This window comes from Sturnira hondurensis, unplaced genomic scaffold (assembly GCF_014824575.4).
Source record: "Sturnira hondurensis isolate 20B ecotype Veracruz unplaced genomic scaffold, ASM1482457v3 Scaffold0009733, whole genome shotgun sequence".
Taxonomy (NCBI): Eukaryota; Metazoa; Chordata; class Mammalia; order Chiroptera; family Phyllostomidae; genus Sturnira; species Sturnira hondurensis.
In genome coordinates this window covers 1,050,835-1,073,151 of record NW_028082364.1, presented here as the reverse complement: position 1 = coordinate 1,073,151, position 22,317 = coordinate 1,050,835, and the positions used below count along the sequence as shown (strand labels likewise).

The window sequence follows — 22,317 nt, the reverse complement described above, 5'->3', positions numbered from 1 at the left end:
GGACTTTGGGGTCTCCACTGTAGCCCCGAGGTAGCTTCACGGGGTTTGGATTCCAGTTCCACTTCTGTGACTTAGTACAAGCCAGCTACCTCTTCTGGGTCTGATTCCGCTCCTTTAAACAGGGGTGATGCTTCCTGACACACTTAACAGGGATTACACGGGATTGGAAAATGCTTCGTAAGTTGTGAAGTGCGGTATAAATAGTCTGGGTTATCACCACTGACTCTCTGTGCAGAAGGAGAAGGGAGATAGCAATGTGTCAGCAAACAGAGGCTCCTCCGAAAAACAAAGACCTACTCCGACTCCTCCTGCTTCGAAACCAGCAATGACACCCATCATCTAAAGCAGGGCCTGCAAACAGGCCCCGCCCCCCACCCCTCAGGCCAACCCTGGTCTACAGGCTGCACTACGGATTAGGTCTGCTCTGCGCTCGGTCACAGCCATTTGCTGTCTGTGACTGCTTGCTTGCCCTGCAGCAGAACCCAACTGTTGCAACAGACACTGTATGGCCTTCAAGGCTGGAAGTGTTTGCTATCTGGCCCTTTAAAGAAAGAAAAACAGTGCTGACTCCCGGAGTACAGGATAAAGAGTCTAAATCCCATTTAGAATATCAGTGCGCAGATGCTGAAGCAGGATCTGAGTGCATCCAAGTCATCCCCAACTCCGCACGACATTATAGAGACGTCTCTACCTCCCAGGAATGGGTTCCTTGGGAGGCAGCATTTCAAGGCCCTTTCTTTGTGCTACAGTAGGGACCAGGTCCTATTCCTTTTCGTGATCTCCAGTGCCTTTCTCACAGTGCCCAGGTCACAACAGGATCCCCGTGAGGTTTAACCGAATTCAGTATGAGTCATAGGTAGGGCAAGGCTCACACGCTAAAGGACAGAAGCAATTCACTCGCCCCAGACACCTAGTGATGATGCATCTTTGAAAGGGAAAGCAACTTGAGAATGAATCCGTTTCCTCCTAATTAATTAGTCACACAGATATTTATTCCACGCCAACTATGCAACTCTTCCAGGACATAGAAGCTAAGGCAGATAAGGTAATACGGGATTATATTCGCTCCTTGGGCAGAAGTCACGTAACGTGAGCTCTGTTATGCGTCAGGCTGGGTGTGAGGGCCAGGGCTTCAGAGTGGACCATGACCAGTCTCTACTCCCAGCCAGTCTGCAGTCTGGTTGAGGAGGCCGAAGGTCAGCAATAATCACTGTCCAGGGAGACAGGCGCTGTGTCCCAGCGGTGTGCGGTACACAAAGGGGCAGGGAGAAGGCGGGAGTCCTGGGTGTGCCCTTTCTGTACACCGCTGCCCGAAAATTCACCTACAGCTTCCTCTCCCGAGGCAAAGAGGAAGGGGCAAGACACACTTAGGAGCATTTCACGGTCTGCAGCTGGATTCTATCCGATGAACCAACGTGCTGACCACGTTACATAGATTGTCTAACTTAGTCCTCACAGCAATGCTGTGTGGTTTCACGGAGGCCGAGGCAATAGAAAGAAGGTTCTAGTCCCAGTCAACTACAAGCTCGGCCCTATGCACTCGATCCTTCACTGCAGAGCCCCGAAACTGGAGAAGGACCTGGGAGTCTGCTCCAGAGAAAGTCTATAGTCCGTGACCTGCAAAGGTCACCCTAACCATCCCTGCAGCTACTGCGTGGCCACCGACTTCGTGAGGACCACCCAGGACAGAGCAGGCGCGGTTTGTGGCTGGAACACAGTCGGTTGGCATTCAATAACTCAATAACCAAGGGGGCGGGGTTCAAAAAGTGTTGCAAAGATCAGCAATAGCTCCCCGCCGCTGGGTGTGCAACCGGCTGCTGCCACCAGCTCCGGGCAGCGATTCTGGGCGCTGGCCAGGACGTTAATTAAGCCCTAACCACCGAGGCCCGGGGAACTCCCCATCAGTTAAGGGTGAGCTGGCAGCCTGTGAGACCTGAGGCCTATTCAAGGTCATTCCCTTCAGCCAGGCTACTCCCCTGGGCATGGTGCAAAGGTCACGGTGGACATCAGGGGCAGAAGAACTGGAATAAAAATACGCAATATTGTCAAGTAAAAACTGTTACATTTACTAACCTCCCTAGGTTGTGTCTAGAGGACAAGAGTTTCCATATTAGTGTAATTGTTCAAAGAATTGCTTTCAACTTTTCCTTCTTTACCTGTACCATACGTAGTATAAAACTAATAAACATATGGAAAAATGCCTGATCTTAAATAAATTTCACAAGAAACAGCAGAGATGATTGTTCTGCCATGAGATTGGCAATGATGAAAAAAGATCACCAGGAACCGGCCAAACGCAGTGATGGAGAGGCTCTGGTGAGAAGTTATAGTGGCGTCGTACATTAGAAGAACTTTCTGGACGGAAAAGTGAGAATGTCAACAAAATGTAAAAATGTATAGGTACCCTAACCTACGAATTCTTCTAGGAATTCACCCCAAGGAAATAATTAGGCAAGTGCTCCAAGGTTCACCAAAAAAAAAAAAAAAATGCTCCTTGCAGGATTGTTAATAATAGCAAATGTTTTCAAACCACCTAAATATCCACAAAAAGATGCTATTTGAATAAATCATAGCATCACTAAGCAACAGAGTCCAGTGAGCCTACTTAAAAGGATGGTGTGAGCCTAGAAGCCACGATATGAAACTTCGTCCACATTGTTTGGCTTTTTCTAGAGGCTGCTGCACGGTGCAGGGGGTGGGGAGCCCCGTGAACTTCCCTGAATCACACGCATGCACAGTGGCTCTTTCCAGGCGGTGAGATTTCACATGAGTCTTTTCTTCCCTTTTTGTTTATCTTCATTACTCAGGGTTTTACAACGAACATGTAATATCTTTAAAAACAGAAACCCGACACTGTTTTTGAAGATCAAAAGAAAACATCTCCAGGGGATGTAAATCTCCTGGAGAAAAAGCAGGGCTAAAGCCAGAATAAGAGCTGACTTTCTGAAGGAAAATGTTGGGGGTGGTAGGGAGGGACCTGAAAGCCTGCCTGACAACCTTGAACAAGAAGTCCTGTCCCAGGCCTGGGCTCCAGGGTTGGTCCTTGGACTCAAATGTCAGCTCTGTCCCTTACCAGGTGAGCCACCTGCAGCAAATTACTTAACCTCCTGAGCCTCAGTCTTCTTATTTATAAAAAAGACAGGGTGACCATCCCTGTTTCCTCCACAGCCGGCAGAATTTGAGAAGAGAGTACCTGAAAAACATCCCTCACAGTGCCTGGCACAATCAGTGTGCCCTAAACATGAGAGCTTGTGGAAACCAGCTTCGCACAATCGTCGTCTGAGTGAGTTCACTTTACCGGAATGGAGCCCTGATGAACAGTTAGGGAGGGGGAAAAGGAAGAGGACAACGCGGCAAAGGAACCCACAACAGCAGGCAAATAAACACCCGGGCTCTGCAGCCCAGCAGCAGTCACTGCGGGGCCTCCGGACCAGCTGACGACTCATTCACGTTGTAGATGGATCCTGTTCTCTGTCAGGACCTGCCACTCACTACTGCCTGCCTCACTGAGTTAGCTGGTCCCTCTCCAGGTAGCTGGGAGCAGGGGAAGCTGAGACTGCCACGCGCATTATCTAGTAGTTCCTGGAGAAAGCAGACTGAGAAGACTAAACGGGCACCCCGACACAGCAGAGGGCAGGATGTTTCGGGAGCGAAGCACTTGGGGAAGTCAGAGGTTTCAACCTTTGTGATCAGGCGGAGCACCAGAGACAGAGTGTGGACAATTTGATCACGTTCATTTTCCCTTAAAATGCTTCGTGCAACCCAGGCATGCTTCAAACTTGTCTCGCCCTAGCGTGATCCCTTGAACTTGAGGCAAACAGGTTCACTTTGCCATGTCAAGGTGAGGGGACAGTGCCCTGCATCTCTCTGAACACCTGCAGGGGTGTTAAAACTCTTTTCTCAAATTGCTAATACTATCTGTCTGCACTCAGGGCAGGTCCCAACAGAGAAAAGTCATGACCTCACAGCTAAGAACAGACTTGGAAATTGCAGGCACCTGGGGTCATATCTAAGTTCCTCCACTAAGTCCTCACTCTCTCTGAGCCTCAGTTTCCCCACCAGTCCAATAAGAATCCTGACACTTGACAGGTTTGTAATAAGGTTTAAATGACATAATACAATCCTGAGAAGGCAGTGGGGTGTACAGGTAAAGTGCACAGGCCGTGGGGCCGGACTGTTTGAGCTCAGATCCCGACTCTCTCTCTCTCACTAGCTGTGTGTCCTTGGGCGCATTACTTAATCTCTCTGGGCCTCAGTTTTTTCATCTGTAAAACAGAGATAATGGTAGTTTCCACGTCTGTAGAGGAGGGAATGAATGAGCTCCAGCTTGGAAAGTGCTAGAACAGCCCCTGGCACATGAGTGAGCACTCAGTAAATGAGTTGTTATGATTAATGCATGCAAAGCCCTCAGTGTGGTAACAATACAAGTTCATTAAATGGTCACTTATTGTTACAAGGTACGCGTTCCAGAGTTTTGGGCTCATTCGTCTCCTGGAAAGCAGTGAGGAAATGAAGACGCGGGGAAGAGTCTTGTCCTCAGGTAACATGACAGTCCGGGGGCGGGAACTCACTGTCCTGTCGCCCGGGCGGGATCCCCAGGACTCCTGTGCCCAGGCTCCCCTTCACTTCCAAGGGGCCCTCATTCAGCCATCCACTCCATGGACAAAGGCTCACTAAGCACCCCCAATGAGCCTAAAGGATCACCCAAGGGAAGAATAAGGTGGCTTTGGCCCCTGCCACCCCGAGCTCGCAGGGTAGTGGGGAGAAGTGCCACACACACAGGCACACAAGTGATTACTTCAGGACGGCTGCAGCCAGCATTGTGAAGTCTGTGATGAGCAGCGAACGGGGTCCTGACCTGTCTAGCCCTCGAGGCGTGCGAGGGGGGGGAGGCACTGGAAAGGCTGGCAGGTCGCCCATGAACAGGAGTCGGCTGGCGCTGCCTGGGAGAGAAGGAGGAAGTGATCCGGGCAGACAGGCACTTAGTGCCGCGGCCCTGCAGCCGCGTGGGGACTGTCTCACCAGGTGAACAGGAGGGAGGACAGTGGCCTGACATGTTCCTAGACCCAGAAGCACTCAGCTGGGTGGTCGGAATTTGGAGAGAAACCGAGAGCCTCAGGAACGGGTTCTCAGTTGGCGACTGTTGTCTCTTCCCTTTCAGACTCTCCTTGCCTGCTGGCGAAGACTGCCAAGTCTCCGACCCCACAGCCCGGGGCCAAGGGCTGGCCGTTCTCAGCTTAGATCCCCAGAGGCTACAGCCATGGACCACTGGGCCCACCTATGAACTTGAGCCACGCGTGAGCCACGCCAGGGACGCTGCCCTCTGCAGGCCTTCCGATGCCTCCGACCTGCCCTGGTCACACCCCGCCGGGTTTTGCGAGGCTATTTAGGAAGATGAGTCTCCCTCGCTGAAGAAAAGGGGCAGAGCATCAAAGCAAACCATGGCTCTGAGGGAGGGACCCGTGACTGACAGAAATGGGGACGTTCCCTTAGGAACATCCTGCATTGTCAGAGAAGCCAACCCCCAGGCCACTGATTTCCCTGACCGTTTTCACGCCACGGGAAGGAGACGTGCTTAAGTGTCCTGTAGTTTTGCCCTGGAAGTTGACGCTCTGGCGAAGGAAGCCGTCGGTTGCAGACGTGGCAGGTTTCTTTAGGAATTCACACACTGGGAGTCTGGCGCTATCCCCTAAGTGGTACTTTTGTTGTCTTTTGGTTTGAGACAGCAAGCTTTTTCCAGGATCAGAGCTGTCTGCCAGCCTCTCTTGATAAACAGCCCACCAGCACTCTTGGTAGACTGGATGTTTAATAATTAGCCTAACTCATTGTTTATCAAAGTGGCAATTATCACTGCGATGAAATAATATTTTAACTGCAGGGGAAGCATTACAGACAGCTCCCAAGGAGATTCTACCGGCTGGGAATGGCCCGCACAGCTTCGGATACTCAGAGGAAACGGCCACTCCATCTCGGCTGGCAGGTCCGGGGGTCTGAGATGCTCTCATCAGATGCTGCCCCAAAGACCTAAAGACATGTGCCCGGGGGGAAGTGTATGATTTCAACCCTTCCCACTGAGGCTCAATGGCCCAGCAAAATATGAAAGTGCGGCCTGTGCTTCTGAAGCGGAACAGCCTGGAGTCGGTGGAGTTGATGAAGCAGCCCCACCACCGCAGGAGCAAGTCTCAGCAGGTGCGCTTCAAGGACGATGGGGCCAGCAGGACGCCGCCTGGCCCCCCCGAGGGGGAGGCCCGCGCTTCTGAAGACCTGGCTGTGACGGGCAAAACTCAAGCACCCAGATACCACCACCTCCCCACCTACTCGCTTTCCTTCCCCAGGTCCCAGAAGGCAGGGGGCTCTCGGAACATCGCCATCCAAACCTCCCCCAGTCTCAGGAAGCATTTCCCAATTTTCAAAAGGAAGAGACTCACAGCCAGCAAGTCCCTGGTGGAAATGCCAACAGCACCCCAAAGTGCCATCCAGGTCAACGGCAACCTCTCCGAACAGGACATCGTGTCTTCTGAGCTTGCCTACTTAAGGCTGGCTCAGCACCTTGAAGATGGGCCTCGGAGGGTCAAGGCACCCCACCCGTTCTTCCCTAGAATGGCCAAGGTGCAGAGCAATGGGCCTGTCAGCATGTGCTTGGAAGCAGGGACTTGGAGAGCCTCAGAGAGCGCCACGGCTGCCATTCAGGTCCCGGATGACATGTACCACGGTCCTTCCTGGGCAGTGAGGGAGCCCGCTTTCAGCCAAGATGGGTCTGCAGAGATGAGCAACTCCATCCACCCATCAGTGGACATGCATGTGGGCAATGGGAGAAGAGCGCTCCCATCCAATTCGGAAAGATCCCCACCTTGCTCAAACGCCACCAGCGGTGCCAACCACACGCCAGGCACGGGGAAACTCAGACCCGAATTGCTTTTGCCCAAAGACAACGCTGGTGACAAAGACTTTGGCGCACTGTCATCTCTGCCAAAGGACACGTGGGTTCCCTCGCCGCCACGGACTCACAGCTCCCCCTCGCCAGGCCAGCCCACCCTTGGCCGGCCGGCCCACCCGGGAGGGGTGTCAGACTGTTCTTCACCGAGTGACCATCACCAGGAGCTGCCGTCACTCAAACCCAACGACACACCAAAATCTGCCCCTGTGTGCCAGGAGCAGACGGAGAGCACCCCCACCCCGTCAGACGCCCCAGAGCCCCGCCACTGCCCAGGAAATGATCGCCTCCCGTCGTCCTCCCTTCCAAGGAGGGAGACCAAACTTCAGAGCGGCAGGGAGGCTGGGGGGATTAATCAAATCCACCTGGCACGGGGCGAACTCTGCGACCTCCAAGGCAGGCTGCAATCTGTGGAGGAATCTCTGCACTCGAACCAAGAGAAAATTAAAGTCCTTTTGAATGTAATTCAAGACTTGGAGAAAGCTCGGGCTCTCACAGAAGGGTAAGGTGAATTTTTTTAATATTAAAAGCGACTGGCTTAATTCATTTGACAGGCGAGGAGCAGAGAGCGCGAGCATTGGTTTCCATTAGTAAAATGTCCCCCAAATGTTTGAGTTTCTGTTGCTTCCCTCAATCATAAGCAAAGTCCTCCCTTAAAGACTTTATTTATTCATTTTTAGAAAGAAGGGAAGGGAGGGAGAAAGAAAGAGAGAAACACGACTGTGCGGTTGCCTCCCATGCATCCCCAGATGGGGACCCGGCCTGCAGCCCTGGCACGTCCCCTGCCTGGGGTCGAACCAGCAACGCTTTGGTTCACAGGCCTGTGCTCAATCCACTGAGCCACACCGGCCGGGCCAATCTATTCCAACCTGGTTTTATTCAATTCTAGGCTCTGGTGGATTTCCATGGCTCTTTGTTTTTGTTTCCAAACATCTGCAGACTGCAGAAAGGGGGCAAGGAAGCAGCGAGTCTGAAATGATTTTACCATGGGGGTCCAGTGGATGCATGATGGGGAAATGAGAGCGAACCAGTACTCCCCCCCTCCCCATCCTTGAAGCAAGCCACTGCTTTTGCCAAGTATTCTGGCCATCTGTCCGTCACAGAGGACCCGAGGTGGCCACCGAGCTTCCTGCTGCCCGTGCCCTCCCCTGACCACTTTCCTGGCATCGGCCAGTCCATCACTGACCAACTCGAGGGGGGGGGGCGGAAATGAGATCACAATTCTGCAAAGAAAAAAAAAAGTCACGGAGTGCTTGGCTGGGTGACTCAGCACCAGCCTGGGAAGGGAAAGGTAGTTGTTTATTTAGGTGTGGAGTGTTTGTCCTGGAAAATGTGCTCCCAAAAGCCGGAGAGGAAGGGATGATGAAAGCTCCCCAACCAAAGGTGGGAGAGGGAAGAGGAAATTAAGTGGCATTTGCTGATGTGAATCAGCATCAGCATGGCTTACTCGAGGGCAGCGCTGGGGAGCCGCAGAGAGAGACGCACTGAACCAAAGGGTCAGGGGTTTAACCACCCACCTTCCATTTTCTTGCAAAGTCCCTCAGTTTCCCCTCTCTTGCGAGTGGGTAAGGAGAGCTGACTCATCTCCCAGCTATTGTTGTCAGCAGGAAAAAACCCTCAGATTTGAAAGCCCCCTATGAACGTGAGGTCCTATTCTCACGGGTTTCTTGTTTGTCACGGACCCACAGCTTCAGAGTGTGGCTCCCGGTGAGAGGGGCAACATGCAGGACCCGTGCATTCCACGGGACTTGCATCCAGCAAACTCTCTGTCTTGCAGGCGCAACTTTTACCGAACCGGCCAAGACCTCAACAACTGTAGGACCTGCCAGAACACGGCGTGCATCATATACAGGTACCTGACTGCCACGGGGGCCAGCTCTGTGGAGCGCGGAAGCTGCGGGGCCACGGAACACTCGCGTACACGCTCTCAGACGCAGAAAGTTAAGAGACAGGCAAAGACAGGAGGCCTTTCAATACCCGAGACTTCAACACCAAGGTGTTGAATGGTGAAATGTTAACACCTGGCTCTGAGGCAGCCTGGCTTTGTTTCCTTACAATACGGGCTACGAGCAAGTGCTTTGGAAAATGATCCCTACACTTTCTGAACACTGAGTGCGGGCACCTCACAAAGCTCTATGTGCACATGAGATTGCATCTCATTTCACAGTTGTACCTTGCGAGGTGGGTGTCACTGTCTTTAGGGAAGTTCAGCCAGGTGGCTCAGGTCACATGAAGCACTTTCAGAGAAGGGCCCAAGCTCAAGACTCAAGGTCAGCCCTTTCTGACCCCAGACCCGGAGACGTTGGTTATTCCGCCGCAGCACCTCCTCCTCAGCAGCAGGGATCCCGTGCCAAGCAGTTACTATGTGGCAAGAAACACGCTAATAAGCACTTTGCGTTCCTTTCTAAGTGCCTCATTTCCTTCCATCAGGGGGTGAGGGTGCTACAATAAAGTGGATTTTTGTAAGCAATAGAAGGAAGACATGATGTAGTAACGAGAGCCCAGAACCTGGAGTCGGTCCCAGTGGCCGAGTCAGATGCCTGCTGACATGTCTGTGGCTCAGTTTCCTCATCTGTAGAGTGGCAGCAGTTATCCCAGGTAACATACGCAGACGCCTTTGTAACTGCAAAGCTCTGCACAAATCCACGGGCTTATTACTGTTATTACTAGAAAGATCAGTGCCCCCTTAGCTGGAAGCCCATTTCAGCGGCACGGTGGAAATGTGGTCAAAAGCAGTCATTTTGGTTGATGGCATCTAATTTTGACAAAAGTGCAGGGCTTTGCTTTTTCTATTACGTTTCTCTCTCAGATGGAAAGGGCAGCCTGATGGGCTTGTCTGTCTTCTTTTCAATTCGCCTTCTCTCTCCAGCAGAATCCGAGACTTATCCCCAACAAGGGAAGGGGGTGTTGCTGGAGGTTAGAAGGCCCCCCCACTTTGGCAGGGCCTGGGGCATTTTTTCACTGAAATGTCAATTCCTTACACCTAGCAACCATGGAACTACAGACTTTTACCAAATGACAGAAGCTTCAGGACTCAGCACAGAAATGCCCTTTACCTCAGTGTAAAATCAAAAAAATCCCCCCAAACCTGGGAAAGGCTTGTGACATTGGAAAGTATAAGTAGCCAGTCTAGCCTCACCAACTGCTACATTTTTTGCTCCTTTTTTTTTACATCTCCTTTCTTAAGCAAATTTCCTAAGCTCTAGAAGGACAAAAATTATTAAATGTCTAGACAGCTAGGGAGAACAAAAAAACCATTCATTATAAACAATAATTATTTTTAACTACTCTCCATTTAACTTTTGGATAGTCTCCCTTCGTAATCAGCCAGATGATGTATTTTTCCATTACCTTAAGATGACTTTTTATTTAACTTATGTAAATGAGGAGGACAAGTGGTTATTTCCCAGGCTACTGTGAGTGCCATGGCCTGGCCTTGGGCAAATCATTTCTGGCCTCTGAGTTTCCTCATCCGAAAAACGAGGGCCTTTAATTATATGTTCCCTTTGGTCCCTCTCAGTTCTGACATCCTGGTGGTTCTATGCTGAATTAAAAGCGGCAATATTTGGCTAAAGTGTGACCTTCCCACCAGCCTGAGACTGTCTGTGTTTTCCTACTGGCTACTTCCAACACCCCAAGCAAACAGTCGAAGTCAATGTGCACCCCTGGAAGGGTTAACAAACCTCACGCACACATCCCTTTCCGATGTTCCAGGAGGGACGGCCATTGTGTACATCCACTCCTCATTACCATGCAAAGCCAGGCTGTTCTTGCAGACTGCATCTATATCCTTGTATCTAAGCCATTGCGAAGGAACAGGCAATTAATTTGATGAAAGCAAAGAGATCAGAAAAACATCCCTATCATAGTAACAGTGGGAAGATGAGAGTTGTCCTTTTTCTTTCTTCCTTTCTTTTTTTTAACATTTCAAATGACTTCAAACCCTTGTGTTGTGTCTTGGAAAGTCAGATCTTACAAACTAATGAATAAGTGATGTGAAATCCTCGTCCTCGGGCCTTGCTGAGCCGCGGTCCGTCTCCGCGATGATGGATGGGCCCGGAGCACATCCCTATACATAGAGCATGTGGGCACGTGAAGAACTGCCTCCCAGCTCTTCTTCTCTGGAGATGTTGCTGCTAGGTTAGCAACACAAAAGCTCTTCTAAGGGGTTCCAGCTAATGCTTCTTGCTTCCATCAAGGCATGCGGGGTCATCAGTTCTGCCCAAATCATGCTCTTATTTCCATAGATCGCATCTGACCATGAAGCACAGTCCCACGCAGATGCCTAAGGATGCCACGCATGGCTCTCAGGGGCTGGCCGGGGATTTCTTGCATGGAGGTGAATGGACTCCGTTGAGTTTTGACTGCCATGAGCTCCGGGGGAAGGGAGCAGAAAATTGGTTCTATGCCTCCAGCTGGTTCCAAGCTGCTCAGCGCCCAGTCATACTCCCCATTGGTCCTTAGCATTGATTCTAGGACAAGTTTCTCAAAGGCTTGGGTGAGAGCCGCCTGTGGGACCCAAGATTAAATAATATTGAACTACTGAGTGCGAAGGCTGTTCTCTTTCCAAAGCTATTTCAATCCTTGTGGTTACCTGGAGGGGAGAATCAGAGTTTGGTGCCAGAATGTCTTTGAAAGTTTTTGAAGACCTGTCTTCTTTGCCAAGAGAGAGCAGGTCTCAGGTTCACAGCCACAGGCAAGCAACAGCATCCAGCCAGAATGTAATCATTTTGAATTATTTTTATTGAAGCTTTTAACTTTTAAAACTCGTCCCCCTGAATATTCATTGTAAGTGATACAGATCTTTATTTTCAACAGTGATATTGCCTAGTTTATAAAAAAACATTTGCATGGATGTTTTTAAGTTTAAAAAGAACACTGATTTAGAGAGGAATACGTGAAGCAAGTAACTGGTGTAGGGAGTTCCACAAACACCGTGAAGATGAGAGGCGAATGACTAAAGCCTGGGAAGTGACGCCTTAAGGACTCAGCTCCCCTTTTCTTCCCAAGCCCCATCCTTCCATCCTCCCCCCTCCCCCACTGCAGTCTCTGTTCCTCCGACCGCATGTCCCTGCCCTTCATCTTCAAGTTCACTCTGCAAATCATCACAGAGCTTCTTTCAGAGGACTTTGTCTCCACCAATCATGCATTTATTCTCTGCATGTATCTCCTGGGGGCAGCGGGAAGTCTGCTTGGTTTAAGTTGTAAAATCCATCAAATGTTTTAAGGGGACAGAACAAGGAAGTCTCTCTCAGAAAAAAATTTTCACCTGCCACCCAAGCATGTTGCTTAGGAAATGGAAATAAAGAGCGCGCTGCAGCCTTGGCGTCTGTCATGGGTGAAGGGGGTGGTTGGCCGGGTGAGGTCTGCAAGGCGCCGGAGAGGAGAGAGACGAAGGGCTGTTGTCGGTCTGGGGGTTCACTTGGCCAGGCCGACTCCTCTTCCCACTTTTAGCCTCTTTTCGTGGTTTCAACCACACTCCTGGATCTTCAGTTCTGTCTCATGACACGCCGGTCTTACCCCACCTCCTTCATCAGCACATTCTCTCTCTTAATTCTAACTACAGGGATATGTAAACTAGGTATTTCCAACTTATTATCTCAGAGGCATCTCAGCTGCACTAGCTTTGATTTTTGGAACTTGTCCCAAGGCGTCTCTCCGGAACACAGGCCACAGCCTCACCACAGGGAGCCCTGCGGGAGAAGGCCAGGCCTTCTTCCAAAGAGCTGGAGTCACCCGGGGTCACACGGTTGGTGGTGCGCAGGAGGCTTCCATGAGTTTCTTTTTATGGTTAAGGTTTGGGACGCTGAATCTTGGCCTCACCTGCTCCTTAAAGCTATTGGCTAACTGGAGAGCAAGGTTATTTCATCAGAAATGTAATAAGCACCCAGGCCTACTTACATTTAACAACCTCCTTTCTGCTTAAATTATTTAGTATTTTCCTTCGGTCTGCTTAGGATGCTCTCCCAGTATGGAACCAGGTGAGCTGGGAGAGAGAGCCACAGTCCTCTCTCTGGCCCACAGTGAAGTCTGCCGTGAAAAGCACCTACAGAGCAGGCGGCGTACCTGTTCTTTTTACCGATCACAGACGCCTTAGCAGCTCTCCTCACATTTCCACATGGACTGAGTGGCGTTTGTTTCAACTGCTGGACGGTGAACGTTATAGCCATGTCAAGCAGCCTCCTCAAAACACCCGCCACCAAGCGTGGCTCAAGCTTTCTCTTTAGGAGGCAGGCATCAAGTCTGGGGCACACGTGGAAATGTCTCTGAGCCCCGGCAGGGTGATCCCCAAGACATTCGCCTCTAGTGCCTGCTTCTCTCAGTAGTGTGCTATCCCTTTCTTCCCCCCCCCCCCAGAGTGTACGAGGAAAGGGGGAGAATTTACAGCATCAGCAATTTATCGGCAATAAAAATGAAACCCATTTTAATGCATTAATAGCTAAAGAGGTGGAAACATGCCATAAATTATAGAATCAAGCAAGCCGAGAACGTCCCAGGAATAACAAGTGGACGGCTGCTGGCACAGAAGCTACAGCTGACCACAGAATGACCCCATCTTTACTTCTCTATCAAGTTAATGTAACAACCATGACCATTTGTCGTCCCAGGCACGGTGCCAGGCGTTTCGCTCACGCAGTATGTGCAGCATCTCGTCTCCAGCTCCCAAAGACTCTAACGTGTGAGTGTGGTTATTGTCCCCATTTTACAGATGAGGAAACTGAGACTCAGAGAGGTTATAGGACTTGTCCAAGATCCAACAGAGCCAGGGCTCAAACAGGTCCCGCTGTCGGGAGATTTTCCGGTTCCTTGCCCTCCTACCTTTGACCTTGCCTAGTCGGTGAGTATATGTTCAAGTTCTCTGAGAAGACCTGTCCTTTCTGAGGGCTTAAGAGGAAGGCCTTCCTGACCATAAGCCCCAGACCCCAGAGCAGATGTCTTTCACAGTTAGTGATCAGCAGTGATGAGTTCTGCGCTCCGTCCCGCTTATCCATGTTCCGGGAGGAGAAGCTGCAATTCCCTGAGGACCCGTCAGCAGGCAGATGCCCTTGGAGAAGGGGTGCACTTGCCAACGTGAAATTGCTGCAACTTGTGGGACTTACAATTATGCCCTAAAAATAATGAGCAAACTGGTCATTAGGAGAGAGTTTCGGGAACAGAATCCCTTCTGGGCTGTGGGGGCAGGTAGGAGTAGAGACGTAACTGGGGCCCCTCCTTTCCCAGCCTGGATCCTTCCCCAAAGACACTTTCGCAAGTGACGTGATTTATCCCAGCGGACAGGAACCAACCACCCTCGCTGCTGCCATTGATTCTGACAGCTGGTTCTTTGGGAGAGAAAGTGGTAGGCGGTCCATAAAGCAGGGGGGCCCCTGGGCTCCACGGTGCACGGGCCACAGGAACACTTAGCCGAGGCGAGGAGGCCGAGAGGGATTGGAAAGAGGTTTCCTCTTCGGGGAGACTCCACAGATCGTTAGTTTCAAGCCAGCCTGCTCGGAATGTGTGGTTTATGGCAGTGACTTGTCACGATTTCTCTTTATTAAAGACCAAGACCCCCCTGCTGGGAAGGGAGGGCAAAGGCCCCCTGCAGACCTCGGCAGCNCCTGGGCTCCAAGGTGCACGGGCCACAGGAACACTTAGTCGAGGCGAGGAGGCCGAGAGGGATTGGAAAGAGGTTTCCTCTTCGGGGAGACTCCACAGATCGTTAGTTTCAAGCCAGCCTGCTCGGAATGTGTGGTTTATGGCAGTGACTTGTCACGATTTCTCTTTATTAAAGACCAAGACCCCCCTGCTGGGAAGGGAGGGCAAAGGCCCCCTGCAGACCTCGGCAGCCTGTCCACACCTGCGATTGCTGAGCCCGTGTATTACTGGGAGTCGGCTGCCTGCCAGGGGTGCCCATCATCTCCGGTGATGCAGCCTCCCAGCCAGAACTGCCCTGCATTCTGGAAACATCAGGGGAGGATGGGCTGGACAGCTGGGTCATGAAGAGTCCTCTGTGCAGCCCAGCTCCACGTGGGGTCGGGTTCCACAGGGGACGGTATGTTTACTTCGGTGTGCTGGGGCTTGGTCACCACCTCGGTCCCCGGCCCACACACATTAGGCAGCCAGGAGCTCACAGAGGGGATGACGACTGTTTGTCACCGCAGTCTACTGCGTGAGCCATCTGCGGAGACAGGCAATCTGGGCTCCTGTTCTGGCCCTGTCTCGCACTCATGTGTGCCCTTAACCTGCCCTTGCCTCAGTTTGCTCATTCATGGAATGAAGAGAACATATGCCTGACGGGGCTGTGAGGGTTACACGAGACGTGTGCGAACAAATACACTCATGGTACAGCATCTACAATACAGATTTCTCTCCATGAGTAACAGTCTTCCTCTTCCTCCTCCTCTTCCTCCTCTCCATCTTCTAATTATTACTATTCATTTAAATTGACATGCATCCTCACCCAAGATCATCCAGGTACTTCTGTCATTTCTTCTTTTTCTATTAAGGTCCTGGTCACAGCCAGGCCCTGGGCTAAACCACTGAATTCCTCTTTAGGAAAAAACAAACACAAGGCGTGTAGAAACCAGGCTGAATTCTGATCATAACTCACAGTGCGACTTCTCTCTGCCAACTCGCTTGTCAGTTAAATGGGGATAACCACCTTCCCCTCTTCCTGGGCCCTCGTGAGGATAAAATAAAAACACACACCTGGAGTGTTTGCTGTTTCAAAGTGCTGAGTAAAAGTAAGGGGCTTCTGGTGTTCATTGATTTCTATATAAAGTTTTATCTCTTTTTGGCACACCCGCCTTCGGTTTGCCCAGCCGAGCTACTGCACACAGCTCCCGGCTCTGTTGCTTGCTTATGCACGAATGTATTTACCTACTTCTTGCTTCTGCTTCTTCTTCCAGATAAGCCATGATTTAGGCTTCCTAGTGCTTCCAATCACCTAGAAAAACCACCTCTTGCTTCTCGCCTGGCTCCACACCTGGAGCATTGACCTGTCAGCTAGATCGGGGGGCTGAACCCCCCTTGAGAGGGACGCCTGAGAGCTCTCCCCTGTTCCGGGTTTACACCCAGTGCACTTTCTAAAGTGGGGGACCACGTGCAGAAAGCTTAGCAGGCAAGGGCTTTAAGGCTCCCTGAGACAACAAACGGGGCAGTGGTGAAGCAGGCTGTCAGGTCTTTCTCGCACGCCTTGAATGCTCCACATGGTGTCTGAATGGCTCCAGGCCCCGGTCCTGCACTGTAGCAATTTCCTGACCACCGTTTGCCCTCCCTCTGAGCCAGAGCTCTACAAACTAAGGCCAGAGCACTTCTCTACACCCGTATAGAACATGGGAGGCAGAAGGTGGTACAGGGGTGGGGGAGGGGAGGGGGATTAAGGGGGAGAGGAGGGGAGGTGACAGAAGTCACTGGTGTTCACCTTGACGCCAACCCCAAGGCAGACAGCCATTTCCCAGACTCTACAAGCAACCCTCTCCATGAATTCTCACCAACCAGACAATGTATCCCCCTCTTCAAGAGGCTGCTGAATATGTTGTGGGTCGGCTAAGAAGGAAGTTGAGGGGTATCTCCTTTTCTGCACCCAGCTTCAAGATGAAAAGCTACCATTTATAAGGCAGCTGCTACCTAAACAAAACATACTCCCTCTTCTCTCCTCCAAACTAAACAGTAGTTTGTCAAATGGAAGAGTAAGAAGGAAAGTGACAATTTTCCTTTATGTTAATAAATTGCTTTGGCCTAAAAAACATTAATCAATTTCTTTCCTAAGTGAACACACTTCTCTATACCCTGCTTTTTGCCTGGCCTTGAAGAGAACGTCACTTTCAATCCCCTTTCTCTTGTCCAGATCAGTGAGGGCAATTACAAGAGGAGTGTGTGTGTGTGTGTGTGTGGGGGGGGTCACAATGGAGCCCTGTGGTGTTCCTGTGGTGTTTCCATAGCAACGTAGAATGTATTCTGAATGTACAGGGAGGGGATGGGTGGAGAGTGATGGTGCTGGCAAGGTATACAGTTACCGAAGGGCTTATGGTATGAGTGTGGAGGTGAGACATTCAGCTCCTAAGACAGGAGGACAAAGGACTTAGGGAAGAGGGCAGTGGGCAGAGACCTAGTCCTACTCGAGGACATCTGACCTATCCTTGTGTCCCATCCGCGCAACACCCAGTAAGAGGGCCTTGTAATCCCCATTCTCAACTGAGTGTCAGAGAGAGAAGCACTTGCCCAGGTTCACCCAGCCAGGGAGAGGCACAGCCCGGGTCCAAGCCCAGGAGCGATCCACTGCGAGCCCTTGCTCTACCCTCTCTCTGCCCGGGGCTGCACTTTAAATCAGACAACGGGGCAGTTTCGCGCTGTCTCCTGGCTCCTCTCAAGTCCTGCCAGTTCTGGATCCCCTGAAGCACTGCTCTCCCTGACTGGTATTAGGGCACTGCTGTGGCGTCGACACATTCAGGTGGTGTGTTGTTGTCGCTTGTTCATCTGAATTATGAAGTCAGAGAAATGTCACACATAAAGAAGAAAAGGAAGCTGGGTTTTGTGTATGTTTATGTAATTTGTTAGATGCATGGATAAGGACCTGGAAAGTGGGGTCGTTGAGACCAATATGAAGGATATTTTTTTCTTTTTTTTAATTTTTATTTTATTTTTTTAATTTTTATTTAATTCTTGTTCAAGTACAGTTTTCTGTCTTGTATTCCCAGCCCTGCCCCTCCCAGTGCTCCCCGCCTCCCTCCCATCTCCGTCCCCCAATATGAAGGATATTTTTGAAGCAATTGTTAGTTTAATTTGTCCCACACACTGGGAATTAAGATCTACAAGGGCAGTATGCAGGTCTGTCTGTCTTACCATTGTGTCCCACAACTGAGCACAATGTCAGGCCACAAACTGGCTGGCTGGCTAGATGATTGATGGATTGATGGATGGATGGATGGATGGATAGATGGATGATGGAGGATGGAGGATGGATGGATGGATGATGGATGGATGATGGATGGATGGATAGATAGATGGATGATGGAGGATGGATGGATGGATAGATGGATAGATGGATGGATGATGGATAGGTGGATGGATACATGGATGGATGGATGGATGGATGGATACATGGATAGATGGATGGATAGATGGATAGATGGATGGATGAAGGATAGGTGGATGGATACATGGATGGATGGATAGATGAATGGATGGATGGATGGATAGATGGATGGATGATGAATGGATGATGGATGGATGAACAGATGGATGAATGGATAGATGGGTAGACAGATGGATGGATGGAGGACAGATGGAATTTCTTATAACAGCAACAGCATAGGAAATTCCTAGAATGAACACGGGGTACCCACTTCCTTTAACTCCATCTGGTGGCCTAGGCTGAAGGTTACTGACCTGGCAAATCCTGGGCTTGGGCTACAAAGGTCTCAAACAGCTCTTGGTGTTGGCTAGCATTTCCTGAGGACACAGAGCCACTGGACTGGCAGCACGGGGTAATGTCTGCCTGTCTGACTAATACCCCTCCCCCAGCACCTAGCCTAAGGCCTGGCATAAGGGAAAAAGTCAACAAATGATGGCTGAATGACCGCCTGAATACTCGGTGCCTTGCTCTGAGCTGAGTGTTGGCTTCTATACTGTGTCGCTTAAACTCACTGAGAACCTGGTGAGTAGGCAATGTGCTCATTTTACAGATGAGGACACTGTGGCTTAAAAATGAAAACTGACTTCCCCAAGATCTCATAGCTGATCAGTTGTGGAGCTTGGCTTTGAAAAACACAACCTGTGTTTCATCCACTATATAGGTCACCCAGCTAGGAACATGTCCCTATAGAGGGGACCAGGGAGGAACAGGAAGTAAAAGGACATAAGCCGAGAACAAAACAGACATTCCTCCCTGACGCTCCTAAGCACTGAGGCCCCATCCGTCTTTTTAGCTGCTTCCATCACAGAAAGCCCAGTGCCAAGCCGCCGTCTGGGGCCTTCATTAGTTGTACAGCAATCATAGTTTGCCTTTTCAGCGGCACTTAGTCTGACCCTGGGTCTCTGGGAAGTGACATATGGACAGTAGATAAAGACAACTGTCCCTGTAATGACAGCTCCTTTCGGCCCTTGCTGGGTAGAAAGGCTTTGGCCAGTCACACCACATCATAAGCCGGCATGGGGTCTTCCATCTTGCACATGAAACACTTCATCTCTTCCTCGCTACACAAGGAGAAGGCACTGCTTTCGTGGCTGTGCCTCTCCCAGGAGCCCACACTGGCTCCTCATCTTTGGCCTTCTGAGAGCTCTGGTGTGAAGCCAGGGAACACACAGCTGAAACCCGCAGTCTTCCCACAAGCATCCCGCACAGGAACAGCTCTGGAAGTGAACGCCCTGGGCTGGGGAGTGGGCAACCGAGGGCAGAGGGAGCCCTTGCGCAGCCTGCAGGAGTCCTTCGTTCTGGCTCTGCTGGTTCTGGGAGGGCGGAGCCAGCGAAGGGCGGAGCCAGCGAGGGCCGCGGGCTGACAGTCCCGGAGGAGGCCCGCCAGCCTGATTTCCCAGCCCTCAGTAATCAGGGGCTCACGAGCACCCACTGCTCGGGCCAGAGCCTCTGCACTGCGTGGCCGCAATCTCTGAATTCTGGGAACCCCGGTCCCTGACGTCAAGTCCCGTATCCCTCACAGACCAGTGTACAGACCATACAATGGAGTCAGTGTGTGAACGACTCCAAAACACAAAGGAAACAGCAAAAAGGAGATTAGGACGTGCCTATCAGAGGAGAGTGTGTAAACGTGTCTGTATTGAGGACTTCTAGGAGGTCAGAGTATATGTAAAGCAATCGAAGACACATTAAGTTGAGAAGCAAGACAAAGGCAAGGCATATGTATTAGTAGTAATAATATTTATGATAATAGTAACATCCATAGGAGCTAACTAACACAGATGAAGGGCTTCTTCCACACCAGGCCCTGCTGCAAGTAATTCCTTTATAGTCTCTCACTTCACACACACACACACACACACACACACACACACACACACATACTCCAAAGAAAGCCTTTAAGATACATGCTATTAGGTTGTCCATTTTATCGATGAGGAAACTGAGCTGTCAGTTTTATTGTCTATTCCTCACTATTATTCACATCTTCTGTAATGAGGCGGTTTTCATGCATAACACATGTAAAAAGAATTAAGAATTAGGAGCATTAAACAATGAGAGGAAGACTGGAGGGACGTTTACTAAGCCTGACTATAAGTCTGCCACATGCCACGCCTCATTGAAATTTCAGAGTATCCCCAAGAGGAAGGCAGTACAGGTGCCAATTCCATCAATGAGGACCCAAAGGTCCAGAGAGGTAGCACAATTTTTCCAAGGTCACACAGCCAGCAGGTACTTATGCATCTGGGACTAGGTGGCAAAGCCCATGCTCTTCCGTGTCACTTGGGCCCTTGGGGTGATGCTAAATCAGCATGTGCTGATTGGGATTTACTTTCCTTCCTTCCTCTGTGTTTTTCAGTGTAGAATATGATTTCCGGCAGCAGGAAGGCAGGTTCCACGAAGTTCTGCAGAGTCTGGAGGAAGCGGAACCAGTTGGAGAGCCCTCCCCCCCACCAAAGCCCCCAGCGGAAGCCCCTGTTCCCGAGAAACAGGATTTAAGGCGGAAAACCAAGAAGGTGAGGAAGAAATGCTTCTGGTGGATCTGAGCTTGTCGGGACCCCACCTCCCTCGTGCCCTCCCCAAGCACCTCCGAGGCGGGGAGGCCGCCGTCCGCAGGCCTTCTCCACTGCTTAGCAAGGGCCCCAGGCTGCGATCCACTCAGCCTGGGAAATGGGCTGGCTTAGCTGCTGCTGGACACCTGCCCGCCAGCCTCACCTGACTGAGTGCCACCGCTTGCTGAGGACTTCACGGATTCGAGAGTGACCACTTGCCTAGTTCCCCATCACACACCACCAGGCCACTCCCTGGTGTGCGCAGTCCGGATTCCCCCCACGGGCACACCCACATATGGACTCTCCTACATCTCCATGATGCCAAGCACGTCCTCCTCATCCTCGGGTCATCATCCCAAAAGGAAAAAAAGAGAGAAAGAAATGCTGTGTGGGGCAGGAAGATGGAGGGTCTCAGTGAACAGAGACACCAGAAGAGATCAGACAACACACACTGGCCGTTTTCAAAGACAACGGGGTTCAGGAGCACCACCGAAATGGGCAGGGGGTAAAAATGCAAGGCTGCCTGGCAGGCTGGGTCATTTAGCCCTTTGATCCCAAACCAAAGACCTGTCATCCCATGCTGTGTGGCCTCCCAGTCTGTGGCAGAGTCGGGTCACGGGTCAAGGAACTAGGAGCGGCTTTGCTGTCAGTGTGGTTCCAGGGCCCACCTTGGACCGTCACGCTTCCCAGCCCGGGGCCCAAGGCTGCCTGGCCAATGGGTGGGATCTGGTCTGGGTCTGAATGATAAGATCCCACGGTTCACTTTTTTAATTGACTTTATGGAGGTGACACTTCCACAGTCAATTTCCCTGCAGCATTAAGATCAGGAGACCCAGCGGCCTGTCTTTTATCTTAGCAGCAACATAAATAAGACTGAGATAAAACACAACACTGGTTCTCTCTTGCTCACTCCCCGCAGTCCCTTTGTAGATAGGTTCAAACGTCTATTAATCTACATAATCTCCCTTCCTGGTGACCAGGCCATGGCCACCTGATTGAAGAAGCAGCAGGACTAAGGATGAGGATATATATTTTTTTCCATTTTTGTATAAAAGACCTTTCCTTCCCAAAGTCTGAATTCTTTTAAAGTCGGGCTTGTTCTTCTCACATGACCCCTAGATATGGGGGCCCAGTCAAACTTGCATGGCTGAACCATGAACACAATTTTAATTAAGTAATCGCTGCATACCCTTGGGGATGAGGGATGGGTTGGCAAGGCCCTTGGTCCACATGAAATTCCCCCCCAGCCTGTGGATGGATGGGTGCTGTTTCGTAAAGGGATCCTAAAGCCCAACATGGCATTCGACGGAGGAGGCCTTTCCTTGCACCCTTAGCTCCAGATCAGCGATCTGAGTTAGAGTCCGCAGAGTCCGGCACCCTGCGTGCACGTGGGGTGAGCGCGCCCCCGACCGGCACACCTGCCCTGCCTGACTGCTGCAGTGCAGAAGCTATTTCCGTGAGAGTGAGAGGGGAATTTGGCAAGGAATCTCAGCTTGCACTATTTAAGTCTTGGAATGTCATTCAAGATGTTCTTGTTCTGTTTCTAGTGAGATGTTTAAACCCACAAAACGAGACCGGCATCCATAATGTTCAGCTGGAATTAAGATAAATACACTTGTCATACTTGGGAAGCCACATTTCGTAGGGTATGCTACCACTGGCTAAAAGCCACAGATCTTTCTGGATCTACACAGTCCACTCTCAGTTGGCCCCGA

General features: G+C 50.8%; 2 protein-coding genes across 3 annotated transcripts in view; one reads left to right on the top strand and one right to left on the bottom strand.

Moving 5' to 3' along the window:
• DOCK2 (dedicator of cytokinesis 2) overlaps positions 1 to 22,317 on the bottom strand; it is a 357,524-nt gene that overhangs the window by 163,124 nt on the left and 172,083 nt on the right. The window lies entirely within an intron of this gene.
• INSYN2B (inhibitory synaptic factor family member 2B) lies at positions 5,853 to 20,855 on the top strand. Its single transcript, XM_037057744.1, has 3 exons — positions 5,853 to 7,436; positions 8,712 to 8,786; positions 20,410 to 20,855. The coding sequence occupies exons 1-3, from the start codon at positions 6,082 to 6,084 to the stop codon at positions 20,594 to 20,596; spliced, it is 1,617 nt and encodes a 538-aa protein (XP_036913639.1). The 5' UTR covers positions 5,853 to 6,081; the 3' UTR covers positions 20,597 to 20,855.

Coding starts and splice junctions, on each gene's coding strand:
- INSYN2B (XM_037057744.1), top strand. CDS start 6,082: ATGGCCCAGCAAAATATGAAAGTGCGGCCTGTGCTTCTGAAGCGGAAC. Junction 7,437..8,711: donor GCTCGGGCTCTCACAGAAGG/GTAAGGTGAATT, acceptor TCTGTCTTGCAG/GCGCAACTTTTACCGAACCG. Junction 8,787..20,409: donor ACGGCGTGCATCATATACAG/GTACCTGACTGC, acceptor TGTGTTTTTCAG/TGTAGAATATGATTTCCGGC.